General features: G+C 37.1%; 1 protein-coding gene across 2 annotated transcripts in view; it reads right to left on the minus strand.

Moving 5' to 3' along the window:
• Positions 1 to 18,016, minus strand: part of LOC144198896 (CUB and sushi domain-containing protein 3-like) — a 161,106-nt gene that overhangs the window by 37,706 nt on the left and 105,384 nt on the right. For both annotated transcript variants that reach the window (XM_077720109.1, XM_077720107.1), the window contains exons 56-59: positions 17,310 to 17,483; positions 11,626 to 11,808; positions 8,947 to 9,123; positions 5,234 to 5,416 (exon numbers count right to left, since the gene is read on the minus strand). In XM_077720109.1, the coding sequence (XP_077576235.1) occupies positions 5,234 to 5,416; positions 8,947 to 9,123; positions 11,626 to 11,808; positions 17,310 to 17,483 (717 nt within the window). The remainder of the gene's footprint in view (positions 1 to 5,233; positions 5,417 to 8,946; positions 9,124 to 11,625; positions 11,809 to 17,309; positions 17,484 to 18,016) is intronic.

Raw genomic sequence — 18,016 nt, forward strand, 5'->3', positions numbered from 1 at the left:
CTCCCCTGTCCAAACAAATACTTAAATTAGAAATAAGGGGCCACTATAGTCAGCATGTTGGTATATGTAGCCATAATTCCTCAGTGCCTCTCTCTCTCTCTCTCTCTCTCTCTCTCTCTCTCTCTCTCTCTTAGTCATATTCATATATAGAAAAGCATCCACACCAATTGTGTTTTTTACCTCATCATGTAATCTTTTGGATAAGTGCAACAAAAATAGAGTAAGTTTTTAACACAGCTCCATAGAATTGCAATGCAATATAATATTTCATATTTTGGTATATGTATACTCGTGATAGCAAAACACCAGTACTGCAATTGTACATGTCTGGCAATGGTACTCTGTATATTATTTGAATTAAATTACTATGTAAGTCTACCACAAGTTATGCATTCAAATCTTAATTGAGAGAAAAAAAGGAATGGTATTTTGTTTGTATTATATAGGACATGAAGATAGACATTTTTCCAGTTTCAGGATATTTTTAACATTTTAGCCTCAACAGAAACTACTAGCAGTAAATGTGGAATGCGCCGCTGGTGAGTTTTCAGGCATTCATGCCAAATGTGATTTAAATCTTTTATTTTAGTTTGACAGCGCATGAGAAACATTATATCTTTTAAATTCTTGATATAAAATCAACACAAGATAAAAGTTTACAGATGTTGCTGCAGTATTTTTTTGTGAAGCCATTTCCCTCATTTTTTTTGTAGTCAAAACAATTATACCTTCAATTGTTACTCTTTCATGCTAATGAGTAAGAAAACGCTCTTGAAATTGTGATTTGCAAGAGCTTGCTTCATCGAGGCAGAAGTACTTCAATTTGGATTGCCTCTCTAAAATGCCCAGCTGGAAGCTGTAAAGTCAAGCATTGATCCGGATGCGAAATATGTATGTCAATATCAACTGTGCTGCTTATGTAAAGGATTGTATGAGACAGACGGAAGGGATGTAGAAACACATGGTTGCTGGGAAAAAACAAACCAAGCGTGGATTAAGGATTCTAATTAAATTGACTTTTCAGCGTTGTGCAGAATGTCTTTTACACAGGCAGTCAAGGTGTCACTTCTGTATGAACGTTTTCCGATTTAAAAAAAAACAACACATTTTCAGTTCCTCTGGAATAAAAAATAACATTCTTCAACAGGGGAAAAGCACCAAATAAAATGTGGCAAACGGGTGTGAGGCCCATAGAATTCATTATTACCTCTGACAGATGCTGCTATCAATGATTTTACAAAAAACAAAACTCACATTGGCAATGGGTAACCAAGTAAACAATGCCATGATGGCACATACATTGTGATTATAGGTTCTAGTGACTATTTAAGTTACAATTAGGTGCAACAAATATGGGATTCAGACTACTGCCTACTATTCCCTAACAAAAACGTGCACAAGTAACATCTTTATCCATTTCAGTTTTCCATCCTTCTAATCTCATCTGGCCCATCCTAAAAAAAATCTGTCCCTGAACCAAACAGCATAGCATAAAGAAAACGACATGTTTTCAAATATTATGTCAAAGCAAAAGGCTGGCTCCCTCTAAACTTTGTGATAAATCAAACAAGAAATGACAGCTGCATAAAAAGACATAAGGCAGTAGTGCCTGGGGCGCAATTTCTTCACATTCAATAAGGAATCAAATCTCGTTTTTGTCCTCAGAAACCTTCTGAGATAGGCCAAGGGAATGGAGGAAGTGGGAGATGGCAAGGTAAAAAATGAGTGTGCGTCAATTCCTAATGACCCGTGAATGGGAGAAATGTCTAAATTAATATAAAGAACCCATTTAGTAATCAGAGTCCTCTCTTTAGTCACTCTTTTATTCATTTGCCTCTTGAGAGAAATAAGTGCTGCTGCAGAAGCGAAAGCAGTGGAGTGAGTCAGAGGGATCCTCTGGCTGGCTGACTAATGCATACAGGTCAGAAGGAGCTGACAGCGCTCTGGCAGGCGCCGCGGTCCAAGCAGACGCGAAGGTGTGTTCACTTCAGTGTCTGCCTGTGCTCGAGGGAGACAGCTGGGCAATTAAACGCTCCCATGTGGGTGAATGTGTGCGTGGTGTGCAAGCATCTGTGCAATGAAGAAGGCTAAACTCTTAGGCTGCGCTTCCATGGCGAAACGTTATTAACTTCCTGCTGCAAAATGCATGAGGAATAAGTTCAGTGCAGCTTAAAGTTGACGAAAAAAAAACAATTTAAAAAGAATCAAAGTTTTTTCGAGTGGATAATACAAACAAATTCAATCGGAGACGATATATTTTATAAAGTTGCATTGGTGGGCCAATGCTGGAGGGGAGCACTATCTCCCGGAAAGACCATCCTTTATTTGGTGTTGTTTAAGGGTGGGTAGAAATGAAAAATGGCATTGGGAGTGCATATACTAGAAAAGTAAAGCAACTTTTTTAAGTCCAAGGGAATTTGTTTTCATGAACACATTTTGTCAGAAAAATTACAGGACTAGTTGGTATATTTCCAATACTTTCTATTCAAAGTCTCTCCTAAAGTCTAAGACTTTTTCTTTTATATTTTCATGCGCTACTGGACTTTGCTCCTGGATTCTTGCAGCTCCATAGCCAGTCTTCCTGATATTTATTAAATTGCTCTAACAGAGTCATTTTCTTCTTAGTCAGTAACTGTTGCATGCTCACAGAATTGTTGATAGTGAGTGAACCACATATTGTCTTGTCCCATTTTGTTCCTCTCTGAACAGTAAACAGCTAAACACCGAAGGAATTCTTTGAGACATGCTAGTTGACAGTCTGGCCCACAATTACTTAATTAGCTTTGGCAAAACCACGACTGGATCCTATCAGAAATACAGCTGGGTTCAAAATGATACCCACTGCTATCATGCATAAAATTAAAAACTTTTTAGTTTATATTGTAAAAGCAACTATTCTTGTGTTGTCAGTGTTAGGTTTGTGAACATCCTGGAGAATATTTTATTATCGTTTTATGACATATAGTTAAGGTTTATTATATTCAGCCACCTGGGATCAATTTGAAAAATCTGAGAGCTTAAATATGCGGTTATTGCATCGCAAACATTTTCGTCACAGCAATTTTACACATTGCAACAGGGGCAAACTTTGTTTACAGCCTGTAAATTGTTAGCACCCAAAGAAGCAACAAATTGGGTTGGAATCACTATACACTTTCCCTAGACAGGATGGAAAATGTGCTTGCTTGGAAAAAGAAACATCTAAATTATTTTGGGGCTGTCTATTTCAACAGCTTTGGGACCAGGTGCCCAATCATCAGTGCAACCAACAGCTTTTACAAACCCGAAAACCAGACACATGAATAATTTACCACTATCATCCACTATTTCACGTAAGTGTCAATTTCCAAGATCCACAAGGAAGAAATAAAAAATAAAAAAACGTTTATCCTTAAACAAAAGCTCCTTGTTTCATAATTTTTCAAATGACTAAATGCAAACTTGACTATTTTTCATCTTTGAATTACCTATATTCCACGCAATGAAGATATACCAAAACTACCTCATTGAATAAAATGATGTTACATTTTCATTGGTAGTCAGAACAATCCTAAAAATAACCATAGTGTTTTTCTTTTAGAGTTCATAAGATTGTGAAAGTTTGCCTAAGGAATACGCCCACACACTTAATTCCTCTTCATGAGCACACTTAAAACTTTATAGTTTGATAAAGCCGGAATAAAAACTGACAATGGTAATATTATGTAGACAGAATAACGAACCTGAAAATGCCTGTGGCAAGGCCAAACATTAAAACATTTTAAAAACAATGACAGACACCCAGAATTGTTGGACAGCCAATCGCAAGCTTGCCTGTTTTGGGCATGTGGGAGGAAACTGGAGTGCCCAGAGAACCACCTGAGATCAAACCTATAACCCCGGAACCTTGACGCCAACGTGCTAACTACTGATGCACCATTGCATTTATCTTTCTATAATCTCAGGAGGCAAAAACAACATTTGCTTTGTTCTGTAAAACTGAGGCAGCAACTCGGGACACATTGCCACAATGAGTCTGCCATCTGCCCGGCAGACCTTTTTCTTTACGATTGAGGCTTCCATACTGTTTGCTAATTTTTTATGCAAATACTTACTACTTCTATGTTGCGACAACAGGCACACTAATCTGTGGATCATAAATCATGGTATGATATATTACTACTCATGGACCAACAGAAACTAGCACGCCTGGTAGATATGCATCCTAATACTTTGATGTGGATTGTAGCAATAAGCAGAGAGCAAGGTTTTTTTTTGTTTTTTGGATGTAACTTTTAGAGAGTAATTACGGTGATTCTGGTTGTAATAAAGGTGACTGTTTGGCCATCCATCATTAAGAGCCATAGGTACTTTAAGCTTTGGCTTTGTGCCACACAAATCCACATGGACCTCTTGATGAACTGTGTTATAGTCAACAATTGCAGTACAACCTTTATTTAGTACTGTAAATTTGGTATGCTTTGTTTTACTGAGAATCAGATTTGTTCCCAAGAAATGTAAGCTGTGCTAGTGATTATGCAAATACTTGTATTCTTCTGAGGGAAAAGAATCATATATATAAGGTATGTGCATAAATAGGCCTTGATTAGTGTGCAACTCTCTTTACAGACGCATGGCCTTGAGTTGCTTGCATGCCTACCCACTTAAGAGTAATACATGTGTGCCTACATACTTCAGAGTCACCTTGCTCACTAATGTCATAACAGCCCAGTATGTAAGTGCACACTTTATTTTTTAATTGTACGTGGCAAATGGACGCTTGCCATATTTGTAACAACACAATATACACATTATCAAGGTAAGCTGCACATTGCAGTCTCTCTCTCTCTTAAAAGATGGTATAATTGTTTTCCGTTTGGAATATTTCCCCCAATGAGTCTTATTTTCTCCCGTGCTTCATTTACTTTCCTGCGTAAAACACTCTCATATCATTACTCCCTTTATCCTGAACAATATTGCCTGCTTTGTTGCTCTTTAGTTCTCACTTGTTATGCTCAAATTCTTGCAATTACTACCTCCTCAGTCTGATATTACACAATACACTTTGAGTTTAGTTCTTTGTCTATTTTAGTAGCTGATCCTTAAAGTGTTGAACCCATGGATTGCAGGTATTTGCTCATCTTGAACCCCTTGTTAGTTTGTTCCTGAAAGTTTTAGTTGACTTGGTTTTCTCTTACTTCAAACTACTGTATATCATACATTTAACCGTGATGTAATGTTGAGTGAAACTTACCTTTGCATGTTGGAATAGTGCCGCACCACGTGCCATTTTTGGTGCAGGTCCTGGTGACATTGTGTTCCCCTCCAATAATGACAAAGCCCGGCTGGCACATAAAGGTTACATTGTGGCCCACAGTGGTATCATCCCCGAATCTAAGTCCATTTGCTGGGGTTCCGGGGTCGCCACAGGTTATGACTGTTATGGGGGATAAAAGATGGAAAAAATGAGCAATGTGAAATAAAAATAATAATTGAGATAATCATAACAGCCGATCATTGTTGGTAACAATTCCATTTGTCGGATGCCTTCTGAAACAAATAGCGTTTGGCATTCACTTATATTCTTTCAGTTGGACTTCACAGAGCAATCTGAAGTTGTAAAAACAAGCGAGGGCAACTTTTCCCCACCAATTTATCGTTAGTCTCCCAATCTCACTGTCTCTTTGTCCCACATAAAAGAATAATAGTCTCACATGCACTTTTATTTAGAAAGTTTGTGGGGTTCAACGATCCACTAGTGTGCCATAAAGAAGCTGTTATAGACACAGGTATACACACATATACACACGCACACACACACACGTATACATCCAGACAAACATCTGAGCTTCAGGATTGTGGTTTTGATGAAAGAATATACAGCATAAGATTTGATATAAATGGGAAATTTCAACACCTGCCTATGTAAAAGCTACTTGCGAGGATAATAAAACACAAGCACAGAACTGTGTTATCCATTGCAATGCCAAGGACCGACCTCATTCGATCTGAGGGTTATGAAAGATGCTAACATATGTTAAATTAGATTTAACAGCACCTATTTCACCTTTCAGCCTTCATCTGTACTCATTTATTAAAGCTCTTGTCTGGCTTTTTCACCCTGAGGTTTGATGCATATGGTTGTCCTTGTAGAAACCTCTGACACAATATTAATTAATGTTTGAAAAAAGAACTTTTCATAATAAATTATTTATCATAAGTTCCCCATCTATGTTGGATGAGATGTAATTCAATTTAATTCTGTCTGCCTTTGAACATCAGTACATCTTTCATACAGCAGTAAACATATATGCTTTTTAAATTAAAGAACAAGACACAGATATAATGGAAAAAAAATAGGCAAAATGTAAATTGAATTAAAAAAATGAACTCTGTATGGAGGATGTTTTGATCATGAAGGTTCTCCGACTTCTTGCTATTTATCAACTAGAATATTACAATGAAATCAAAGCCTTCCATATACACTTTGTTAAGATTGAAACCTACATTTTTTACTAAAAGAATAGATAATGTAAAATGAGTGAATGTTGTGTCAGTAGATAGAAAATTAATTAATGAAGTCAGCATCTAATCTCATCCTTTAACCTCAAACAGAAAATAAACCTAAATGACTGCAAAGAGACGAAAATCAACACAACTCTTAACTAGACAGGCTAGTGTAATAATTAGGCATTTACTATTTATTTTGAAAAACACTTCATGACATAACTTCACAGTTCACTGAGCTTGTCTCTTTTCTAGCACACTCCAGCTAATTCACTAATTCCTTAATATGCTATGCAAATTTAATTTGTCAGCCACCAACAGTTTAAAACAACATTTACTAACCAGAAGCTAAAACCTACCACTTTTTACAACTCCTCCTCAAAGCGAAAGTTGTAAACTGAATTAGAGTTGCGAGCGAGGTGATCTGAGCTGACTTTGGTAAAAGATGAGTTTTATCGTTTGGGCAGTTTCAGACAAACAAACATTTGTACTCACATCCATGTCTGTGAAAAATGCAGTTTCGAAATGTTCCACCTTAAAGGCATGCAAAGCGATTTGACACATCACTGGGAATTTGAACTAACAAAACTCTACATCCGAGCCACGTCACCCATACATTTAAAACCGAAAAATTCATTTTGAAAGGGGTAAAAGGGTCTCAAATAAAAAAGTGGTAGGAAAGCAAACAAACTGCGAACAGGGAGGACATTTGAACCCAGACGATTTAGACTGTGAGACAGGCTTAGTGCATTACTGCCAAATATAACCCAATGGGGAGGACTGAGAATCCCAGAAAATCTCATGTAGAAAGAATCTCTTGATGAATTGGCAGATTGTAATGGATATGTTGGTGAAGGAAACAAAAAATAAATTTGTAAGATTAGGGGAGATGCAGGGGTAAGAGTGAGGCGATGTGGAGAAGAAATACTGTGTGTGGAACACTTTAAATACAGTGAGGCAACATATTTAGTTATGGCCAGCGTGGCAAAGATTCGACGAAAGTTGCATTGTGTGCAGGGAAGCCTCCAATTTGTTATGTAATAGGGTTTCTGCGGATAGGAACAGAATGATTTATAAAACAAAAGGAGACGACGGGAAGCTGAACTGGAGATTGCGGAAATGAAAATGTTAGGGATTTCTCTAGGAGTGATTAGTCAGGGTGAGAATCATGGCAAAATGTTTTGGGAAAAGACATGTCCAGTGGTTGCATAAACAGGACATTGCAAGATGGATGGTGGGGAATAAGTGAAGAAGATCTTAACACACGCCAATATAATAAGTTTGTGGGGGTATTAGGGAAGTCTGTGTAACAGGAGAAGGGAGAAGATAGGAAGATAGCCATGAAGGAGAAAATATAAAGCTCTGTGAGAAGCTAGTAGCAAGTACCATATTGGATCATTTTACAAAGTTTTCATAAAAAAGTGTATAGTATATGTTGAGTATATGTTTATATATATGTATGCATATGTATGTATGTAAGCATATATGTATTGCCTATCTATTTATGTCTAAAATGCATTTCCTATACATGCATTCCTACCCTCTTGCTACTGTGACAACGAAATGTCCCGAATAGGGATGAATAAAGTTATCCAATCTAATCCAATCCAAAAAATAATGACTCCTTAAACAAGTCCAAGAAACAATTCCGGTACCTGAATTGCTGTTGTAACTGCAGTGACCACTGAACTAATATGTGAATGCTGGTAAGAATAATTCTTAGCAGTATGAGGATAAGTAGGAATTTCTGCATGCTTGAACACTAATAATCAATATAATTGGTTATACTACTTGTGTGAATTACTAACAAAAGACAAAATAAGGAAAGAATATTTTGGATTTCTGAAGGCATTCGCTGCAAAATGTATTTGATACTATTGTATTGTATTTGATGATATATTGAATTTGCCTTACTGGCATATTATTGCAAAGGCTCATTTGCAGAGATATAAACAAGAAAAAGCAGCTTGACAGTTCATGGAAGATTTAATAGATTTATGTGCTACTTTAAATCTTAGGTGCCCATTGTAATTCCCATCCACTTTTCAAAACTAATCTTGTAGAGACAGTATTATGACTGACTGAGGTAATTGTGCAGAACTGACAGTCAGAACTAGGACAATCAGTGTGTGTTTGTGTGTTTCTGTTTGCTGGAGCCATGCAACTGTCAGAAATGTATTCAAGGAACTCAGCTGTGTTTTGGCAAAGAAAGTATGATATATTGAGCAATTGTAAGCATGCATATAAAAAAATGAGTGACGAGGAGATGAGTTGATGCACGGTTCATTAACTTAACCCGAGCACATTTCAGCAGCCAGTCATGGGCATTTATATATTCTAAAACTATCAACAGCAGAATGGGGTTTTACATGTCACAGTTCCTTCTATGCTCAATATTGTGCTAAAGCTTTGGAAACATTTAATATGAATTAAACAACAGGAGGTGTGGAAAATACTCACTTGTGCAGTTTGGAGCAATTCCAGACCATGTGCCATTGGCCAGACATTGACGTGTGGGCAAGCCGGAGATGAAATAGGCTTCCATACAAGAATAAACAATGTAATGGGAGAAGGTTGTACCATCCACACGGGAAATACGGCCATGAGCAGGTGTTCCTGGGTTTCCACACTGCACAGCTGCATTAAACATGGAGCAAAAGACGCAGTGAGATCAGAGGTGAACAATCATAGTTGAATTCATAATTTCCCATATCTTGAATTCACAACCTGATGTTTGGGAACCTCCTGAGTGTCTGGGAAATAAATTGTGGTGGTCTCCAGGTGTTTGAGGAGCTTTGAGAAAAATCGCTTTTACATTACATCAATATCAACATTTATTTATGAGATGATTGATCTCTTGTTCGTACCCAGTGGAGTGTTCTTTTTAAAGTCTTATCTGTGCTCACTTAGAAAAAGTTGGAAAAGAGCAACTTGAGCTCATTGGCTTGTTGGCCCATTATGGCCATTTGCCTCAAATAAGCGGATGCAGGAAAGCCTTGTTTTTCTTTTAAGAGGCTGTGAACCAGGAAGGAACCTTTAATCCATCGTGTCACAGCTTTATTTGGGAATACTAATGAGCAGATCAGGAGCACTGCTGAGCATATACTCATCACTCCAAAGATCGGGCTTCACAGCACATGAGAAAAACATTTTTTTTTAAAACAAATATATTTTAATAGTTGTAGTGCTAAGCATTTTTTTTCTATTTTAAATATATTTTAAAACCCCATTGCATTGAAAAGTTGATCTTGGAACAAAAACGTTTGTGCATCCCTGATCTTAGTGCTATTTCATGGTCAGGCAAACATTTCAAATAATCTAAAGTCACTTAAACACTTGGAGATGACAGTCGTTAATAAAACTAAATTCTCACCAAATCATCAGCAAAAACCCAGTGAATACATGGATAATGACAGTGTAGTTCTGCCTAGATACCAAATTACCAAGATATAATGCCAAACCAGCCGAGAATCGAATTGGACTTTTTTCCAAAGTTCAACAGTTAAAACTAATAACAAAATCCATTCAACTTTCCAACTTAAGGTGCAGCTCGGACAGCCTTTTAAAGGAAAGATAAAAATCATGCTCAATCAACTAGTAGAATGCTGGTAACATATTAGCATTTTAAAACAGTGCCTGGGAGACATTGATTGCTTCCCCCTCCTTTAGATAAAGTCTAATTATAAAACTGATTTGCCTTCTCAATCAGCTAATTGCTTGGAAAATGTGAAATAGTGATTTATAGAGGAAACAAACATGTTGTGTCGTCTGTGGAGATTTGACAATTAGCACATATGCTCAAGCACACGCTCATGAATGTGCCAATACATCACTCACATGCCACCAGGTGCTAAAATGCTCATTAGAAACACACACACTTACACGCGTGAGGACAATTTTGGAATACAGCTAAGAGCCGGGTAGAGAGGAAACAAAAGACATGATACAAGAGGCAGCCAGACAATAAGATTAAGGAAGAAGGATATCTAAGAAAAAGTGGGCAAAAAGGCTGACTGGAGGAAATGAGCGATGGAGCGAGACAGAGAAAATAGAGAGATTGAATCAAAAACAGACATCTCGAAAGGAGTTCAGAGGGTCTGGTGCATTGGCCTGTCATATTAGAAATGACACTGGTGCTATGCCGAGTTGGACAACAGTAGGGGAGAGGAGAGAAAAGGACTTAAGAATGTGCCTCAATTTTCAGTCGAAGCCCTGGAGGTTACTTGGCAAGATCAAAAAGTGGGATTCTACCAACTAAAGTCTTCACAGCATGCAAGTCATGTACATTTTTGCCTGCAGGAAGCACATAAATTGCATAAAGTGCTAACTAGAGCTTGATATTTTGGGGAATTTTAGTAACTCCAGGCCCTTTTTTTATTTATTTTTTTTTTTTATAAATGCACACATCTTTTTATCCCACAAACTGTATTTACCATTTGGGGCCCTATTATATGCTTTGGCACAAATTGGGACATCAGTGAATGCTCTTTCCAGTGCAGCCCATGTTGGAAGTGTTTTGGAATTTGGTAGCCTGGCTTGCACTAACATAGGCATGTAGGCAGTTTCATTATGAAATATATGTGAACAGCATTAATTGAAACCTCCAAATTATTAAATTGATCAATTCATTTATCTCATAATTCATATTTCCATTTAAATATATATTTGTTTAAATCATTCCCCAGACCAGGGTACATTTGGTAGAGGAGGCGGCGGTGATAGGAGTGCTGATTTAACAGTTCAATTCTCCTTTGGCCAATTTCAAATCCTAACCAGATAATTAGTTCTCATTAAAAAGTGTGCATCATTTTGACCATCCCTGAACAAACCATTTTCAGCCCATCAGAAACTGGGCAACTAATGCACCACTGTTGGAAAGAATATAAAGAAACCAGCTTACTGGTGCGAGAGTTGGCAGTATTCACGAGCATTAAAAACATAAAAACATCCATTCACTTTAAACAGATTTGAAATGGCTGACATTTAGATGGTGTAAGAAAACAGGGCCCATAAGTGTAATGCACCATTCCCTGAGCGGGTGGAAATGTGTAAACTGTATAGCATTTTTCCTCCTAGGCTCTTTCACAAACAGCCTATTGCAAACATAACACGAGAGAGTTATTGTGAGAGTTCCCTTACCTTTGCAGAATGGCTGTCTGCCTGACCACGTCCCGTTGGGGAAGCATATCCTCTCTGCTGAGCCGTACAGCGTATGTCCCACTGCGCAGGTGAATCGCACCTTGCTTCGCACTTTGAAGTTCCCTGCTTCCCTGCTGGCGTGTGCAGGCGTGCCAGGATCCCCACAGGTGCCCACAGTGTTGCCTGCAGTGAAAGATAACCACACAGAGCGTCATAAAAGCGAAAATCACAAATTGATGTCTCTTCAAATGGGTAAACGCTCCCACAGATGGACTCTTTTGCTCTGTACCACTGTCAATACAGTGTTGCTGTCTGTTGAGCAGCACAGGAACAGAGAATGAAAAAGACTGTGAGATTATACATCTTGTGAGCTGTCCAGAAGGCTGCAATAAAACACAACACACTCCAATGAGCACTTGTCACCAAGCCAAAAACCTGTACTACTAATACATTTTAGTGCCTCAGTACTGGTGGCTCTTGGTCTATAAAGACGGCTGGACAGATATAAGTGGCAACCAAATGCGGTTGTAATGAATATGCATTATTTCCCCATCCCTCTTTGATCTCGAAAGCCTGGTTAAGGGTACAGTTACAAATGATCCCTCTCATCACTGTCAGGATGAAACATACAATATTGTTAGTAAAGGATAAGTGAAGTTGACAAGATGAAAGGAAATAATACAAACAGGTAAAATTAGCTACTGGACAATAAAAAATAATATAAAATAAAAAACGAGAAATTCAGGGGCTGTGTTTAAGATAGGCATATTCAAACTGCCGAATAACCCAAGGCCAAATTCAGCCAATTAAGAGGGAATTTTCTTGATTTCATAGCTTGTTTAAGAAAACTAGAAACTGGGAAGGTTTGCGAGAAAAATGTATATACAGAGGTCATTTACACTTTAAAACAACGAAGACCCAACGCACAATCCGGCAGCAACATCTCATTAGTTTCACCAGTGAAAGCTGAACATTTTGAAATACATAGTAGTATTAGGTGAAAAGTATGACCTCTAAGGTGTGTTTTGCAAAACACAATAAAAAAATGTTTTTACAATGCTAATTATATTTCCAGTTTTGTTTCTATTAGTGCTTTGTCCAATTGTTAAATGTAAAGGTCAAATGTATGTCTTTTTTCAGCCATATAAATGCTAATGTCATTGCTCTTCATTGTGCTGGAGAAAGAACATGAAACCTGAAGAATAGGTTGTTTTTTTTTCCTGAAATGAATTCAAGGGTTAAACTGTGTCATAGTAGTATGCTGTCTCTGAATGGCTTGTATAAAAGAAATAAGACTTGGTCTTTGAATGCACCATACCTTGGTACAAGGGCATATGACAGTCTAAAAAGGAATACAAACTATATGACCTGAATGACTAATTTATGATAGGTCAGTTATACAAATATCTTAAACAATTTTTATAAATAATGGTGGAAGTACGGCAACTCTGCTATTGGTCTTGTTTTAAACATGACTGAATAATGAAGCTAACAATAAGTACCGATTTTGCCGGTGCGGAGAAACATGGAATTAAAAATCATACAAAAGAGACAAGCAAATGCGGAATATCTGACTGAGCAGTGAAAAAAAAAACAGAGCAGATGAAGGGAGAAAAATGGATAAGATGTTCAAATACTATATGCACAATAAGATTTACTTGGCATACAGAGTGGGAATCAGAATGCCGAGTTCAGTGTGGCTCGGTACATGAGGGATGTGCTACTTATTGGCTTTGGAATTCTGTTCCATAAGGCTGTGCATCATTTCGTCTCGTGCCGACTGCTTGCTCTATGACTACAGAGCAGCAAGCAGCTGTGCTAATAGTCACCGTGTTGACAAAGTTTAACTACGCAAAGCCCATATCTTCTATGCACATCACGAAGCTCCAAAGCACGCAAGTGGATTTGTCACGTCAGCTCGAGATGATAAGCTTGTGTTTTGCTAGGGTGAGCTTCGATCATGAGCTAACATGTGTTTCCTTTATTCTGCAACAGAAAATGTCTGTACAGAGTGCTCTTGAGTTCTTTCTCCATTTCAGCGTACATTGCAAAGACAGGCATACGCCAAAGTGCGTGCCCCCAGTCAAGCAGCATGTGAGCCGTGCATAGTCATTTGCGTGTTTGTGTGTGACCTAAAGCATCTGCCAGGACTTAATGAGACTCCTTCATTTAGGTGAGGCAGACCGGCAACACATGCACTGTGACAGCTATAATCTTACTAATTGGGGAGGATTTACTTTGCATTCGACGTCTTGTCCATTCAACCTCTGTAAGGAAATTATAGGCCTGAAAATTAAGCCATGCAACAGATGAGTGCAAGAGGCGAATAGCTTCGCAAGCCATATTTAACCCCCTGTACAAGAAAAATGTGAGGAGTTCAACCAAGGATATCTGGATAGACAGACAGACAAAGAGACAGATCAATAGATATAGATCAATGGAGACGAGTAGAGGAACTGGGAAGTAAACGGAAATGCTGAGAAAACAGCTAATGTTGCTCCTGGTGATATGTGATGTAATGTTTTCATCTAGAATGGATAAAGCCATATATAATGCATTCCTGCAGTGCAAAGATTCTACAGTTTTGTAAAATTAAAGTGAAAAATATTGACAGCGAACTATTTTTTTGTGTTCAGGAATGATCAATGGGATACAATGCACAATATAAGCATTACAAGAGGGAAGGGATTAAACAGTTTGAACTAGGTTTATTGTTCCAGAAAATGCATTTTCCCCTCACCACTATGTCACTTTGAGTTTGTTACTATTCATCTTTTCCTATCAAGTGCTACTGTGGAATTCAGTTTTTGTTTTTCTTCATATGTCACATGTTTAGGATTGAGTTTTGCATTGATTCAATGGACATCTCTTTTCGTTAACTTGTAGCTACAATTTCTGCTTTTATGTTTAATGAAACCTGTAAATTGATCTGTTAGTTTGCTTTGGGCTCCAATTATATGTATTTTGTGGCTGCCCAACAAAATGTGAATTCTTTGTTGAACAGTTCACAATCAGCCTATTTAACATAAAATAGATCAGAAATGCTCACCATTTCCACACATTCATATAATTGTTAATGAGGACTATTAGTGAACATTTGTTAATTAAGAAAAAAATAAGTGGGAACTACACTGATATGCATTTTTGAAAATCTACATAATACAATGTAATGTTTAATGCAGAACTGCAATTGTTTTGGGGATGGGTTAAAAGGCAACTAATGACTCCTGCAGATAGGGATCAGAAAGTACAACAGATGTGAAAAAAAATAATCGATGTATAATCAGCATGCATTTAAAACCACCCCAAAAAAAATCTTAAATGAACCCTGTTAATGGAGAGGCATACACATTATTGTCCACCCAAAATGAGCAAATATATATAAAAACTAAAACAAAAAAGTGAGGTGTAAATCCTCAATGCTTTGACTAATTAAATGACAATAAAAATGTCAAAGTTGAAAAAAAAAGTGTTGCCTCACAAATTTGGTCCAAATGATGTTGACATTGAAAAACACTTTGTAAATAATATTTACCACAATACAAATATTTTCCTATGCTCAGTGAATGATTAATAATTAATTATGATAAAATCCTCCAGATATTAACTCAAGTAAAACTAGTATCCATGAAATCCAAAACAACCTTTTCCTCTTAGTAATAAAGTGGCTTTTAAAATATTAATTTAAAAAAAAGATACAATTATCTTACTTTCATGTGATTAAATATTAGAGGCGTCAAAGTTAATGTACTGAATCTAATGTGGTAATTTTTTGCTGCTGTTGTCCAAGCTGGCGACACGCCATAATGAAAGCAGGAAATGAAGCGAAAAGAAATTATACAAACTTGTACCACTTCCTAGGAGGTTAATTTGTCATGACAACAGGGTGCTAATCAAATAATAAAAATAACATACTGTATCATCTAATTGGCTTCTATGACTTAGGGATTAGGAAACATTTATAATTAGCACACAAAAACAAACAATCATGCACAGAAACAAATAAGAGATGATGACTAATTAAACATTTCTTGGTCTATTCGCCAAGATAATGACAAGTAGATTCATGCATTTCCTATTACCGGCATTACTCACTAACTTCTCCTATGTCAAGACACTGAGTCACAAAACAATAATGTCAAGGGTGGAATTCACACTGTCACATGAAGAAAAAACACTGGCAAGTGAGTTAGCGTGTACAAACATTAATCCTGGATTGGTGAGCAGAACAAAATAAGTAAGCATTTGAAGGAAGGAGAAACATTTTCAATGCTAAGAAGAGAAGAGTGATGGGGGAGGGTGGTTTCTGACAGTCTAATTTATTTATTTTATTTATATATATTTTATTTTATTTTTTTTAATGGTCTTCTATCAGATAGATTAGGAGATAATCTCCTTTTGTGTTATTATTTGGTGCAGGAATCAACATTTGCTTTTCCATGTTGGGGTCATCAAAGCAACACATGCGCAACCCGCTCCCAATTTTTGTTTTCTGCAAACACATCAAATAGTAAATAGTCTACGAGAGCTAAAGTGGGAAATGCGGTTACGTTTTAGGTCCATTGGGACCCTGTGGACAGCAATGAGCCAATTTTTTTTCACAATGGCGCTAAAAAAATCTGTAAAAAATATCAACAGGGGAATAGTTTGGGCTGATAAATGTGCTCAGTCAGCTGTTTGCAATTCTAGACCTTGATTTATCTGAACTTTACACTTTGCATCGTCCAAATGTTTTTTGGGGTAATAAATGGCTTACAACTTTGCGATAGGCCATTATACATTTTAACCTTTTTCAGTCACGACCCAAGCTAACGGCTTATGTTAGATAGTACTACATGTAAAACTTCGAGTTGGTGTACCAACCTAAAATGTTGAATGTTATTTACATTATGCTTTAGACTGGAGGGAATAATTATGTATTGGTCAAATTATTTTGTAGGTGTGCTTACTTAACAGTTTTCACGTGTAGTCTTTTTAAATTAATTATAACAGTGAACACAATTTACATAAAAATACCCAAAAGATAAAATACCAATGTTATACAATGTTGTGAATCACATTGAGTGAAACAACACTAGAATTATAGCTCCTACAAATAGTTGTGTTCTCATGAGCTCAACTTGGATTGTGGGAAAAAAAGTACACGGTGGAGGAATCGATTTTAAGGCCCAACTTCATTTAACCAGTAAACATTTAAATGGCTAAAAAATAAGGGAAGGGAGAGAGAGAGTTGTTGTCATATAAATACAAAGTTAAGCCAGTCGGCAACAACTCGAAATGGAGTAAATAAAAGAAAAAAACTGACTAATATTATTTTCACTCAAGGAGGGGCAAAAGGAGCAATTATCGGGAAAATAAAGAAAAGCCATGCTCATCCTTTCCAAACCAATGTGAAATGCAACGTAACAAAATCTTAGGTCGTACAGCACCGCCAACAACAAAAACCCGACAGTATCACCAGTCTCTCCAAGCATAAATATCCCTTCGAAAAATCATCTGCTCTAACAACTTCAACAAAAATGTACAACATGCTGGCTTCCTGGTGATAGTTGACATAACATTTTTGTCACTGTCATAGGAAGACATAAAGGGACACAAAGACTGTCCAGTCTTATTAATGTGTGCAAATATGCTTGTTTAGGCAGTACAATGAGATATGGAGATGTGTGTGTTTGTATGTGTACCTGAGCAGTGGGGTATTGGTCCACTCCAATGGCCATTAAGCTGACAGGTGAGTGATGAGTCTCCCATGAGCTGGCGCTCTCCAGAGCAGGAATATTGCACGGTGGAGCCAAAGGTGAACTTCTCTCCAATCATTACTCCGTGTGGAGGACTACCTGGGTGGCCACATTCCACCTCTGGATTACAGAAAGGTGGGTAATCAAAAATAGGAATATCAATGAAAGATCACATACAGGGAGGAATTGGTTTTACATGGCTCGCTAACCTTAATAAATAAGAATCAACAAAACTGCTTATGTTGGTATTTTACGGTTGTTAAATGCCTACCAGATTGTTACTGAATAAAAACTTTACTCTGTTCCTTTATCTGGTGCCACAAGTGTGCTCTGGGTTTAATAGGCACTGGTAAGATTGTTTTTGGGGGTGGGGGGCTTTCCAGATTTAACAAAAATAATTTTTAAAATGTTTATGTTTTGATAAAACTAAATAGGCCAACAAAAGTCTTTCTTCATTAAAAAAACATTTTTTAAAGCTACTCCACATGGTTATCGAGTTACACATTTGATGTCATTCATATTAAAATGCAGGGTAACATACATGATGTCGGATTTTCAGATAGTCTTTTTGCCATTATATATTGTAGTTATTCTTGGGTTTTGTGATTTATCCACAAATCCAAATAAATGGTTGCTTCCCAAGAAACCAATAA

Source organism: Stigmatopora nigra, chromosome 7 (genome assembly GCF_051989575.1).
Source record: "Stigmatopora nigra isolate UIUO_SnigA chromosome 7, RoL_Snig_1.1, whole genome shotgun sequence".
Taxonomy (NCBI): Eukaryota; Metazoa; Chordata; class Actinopteri; order Syngnathiformes; family Syngnathidae; genus Stigmatopora; species Stigmatopora nigra.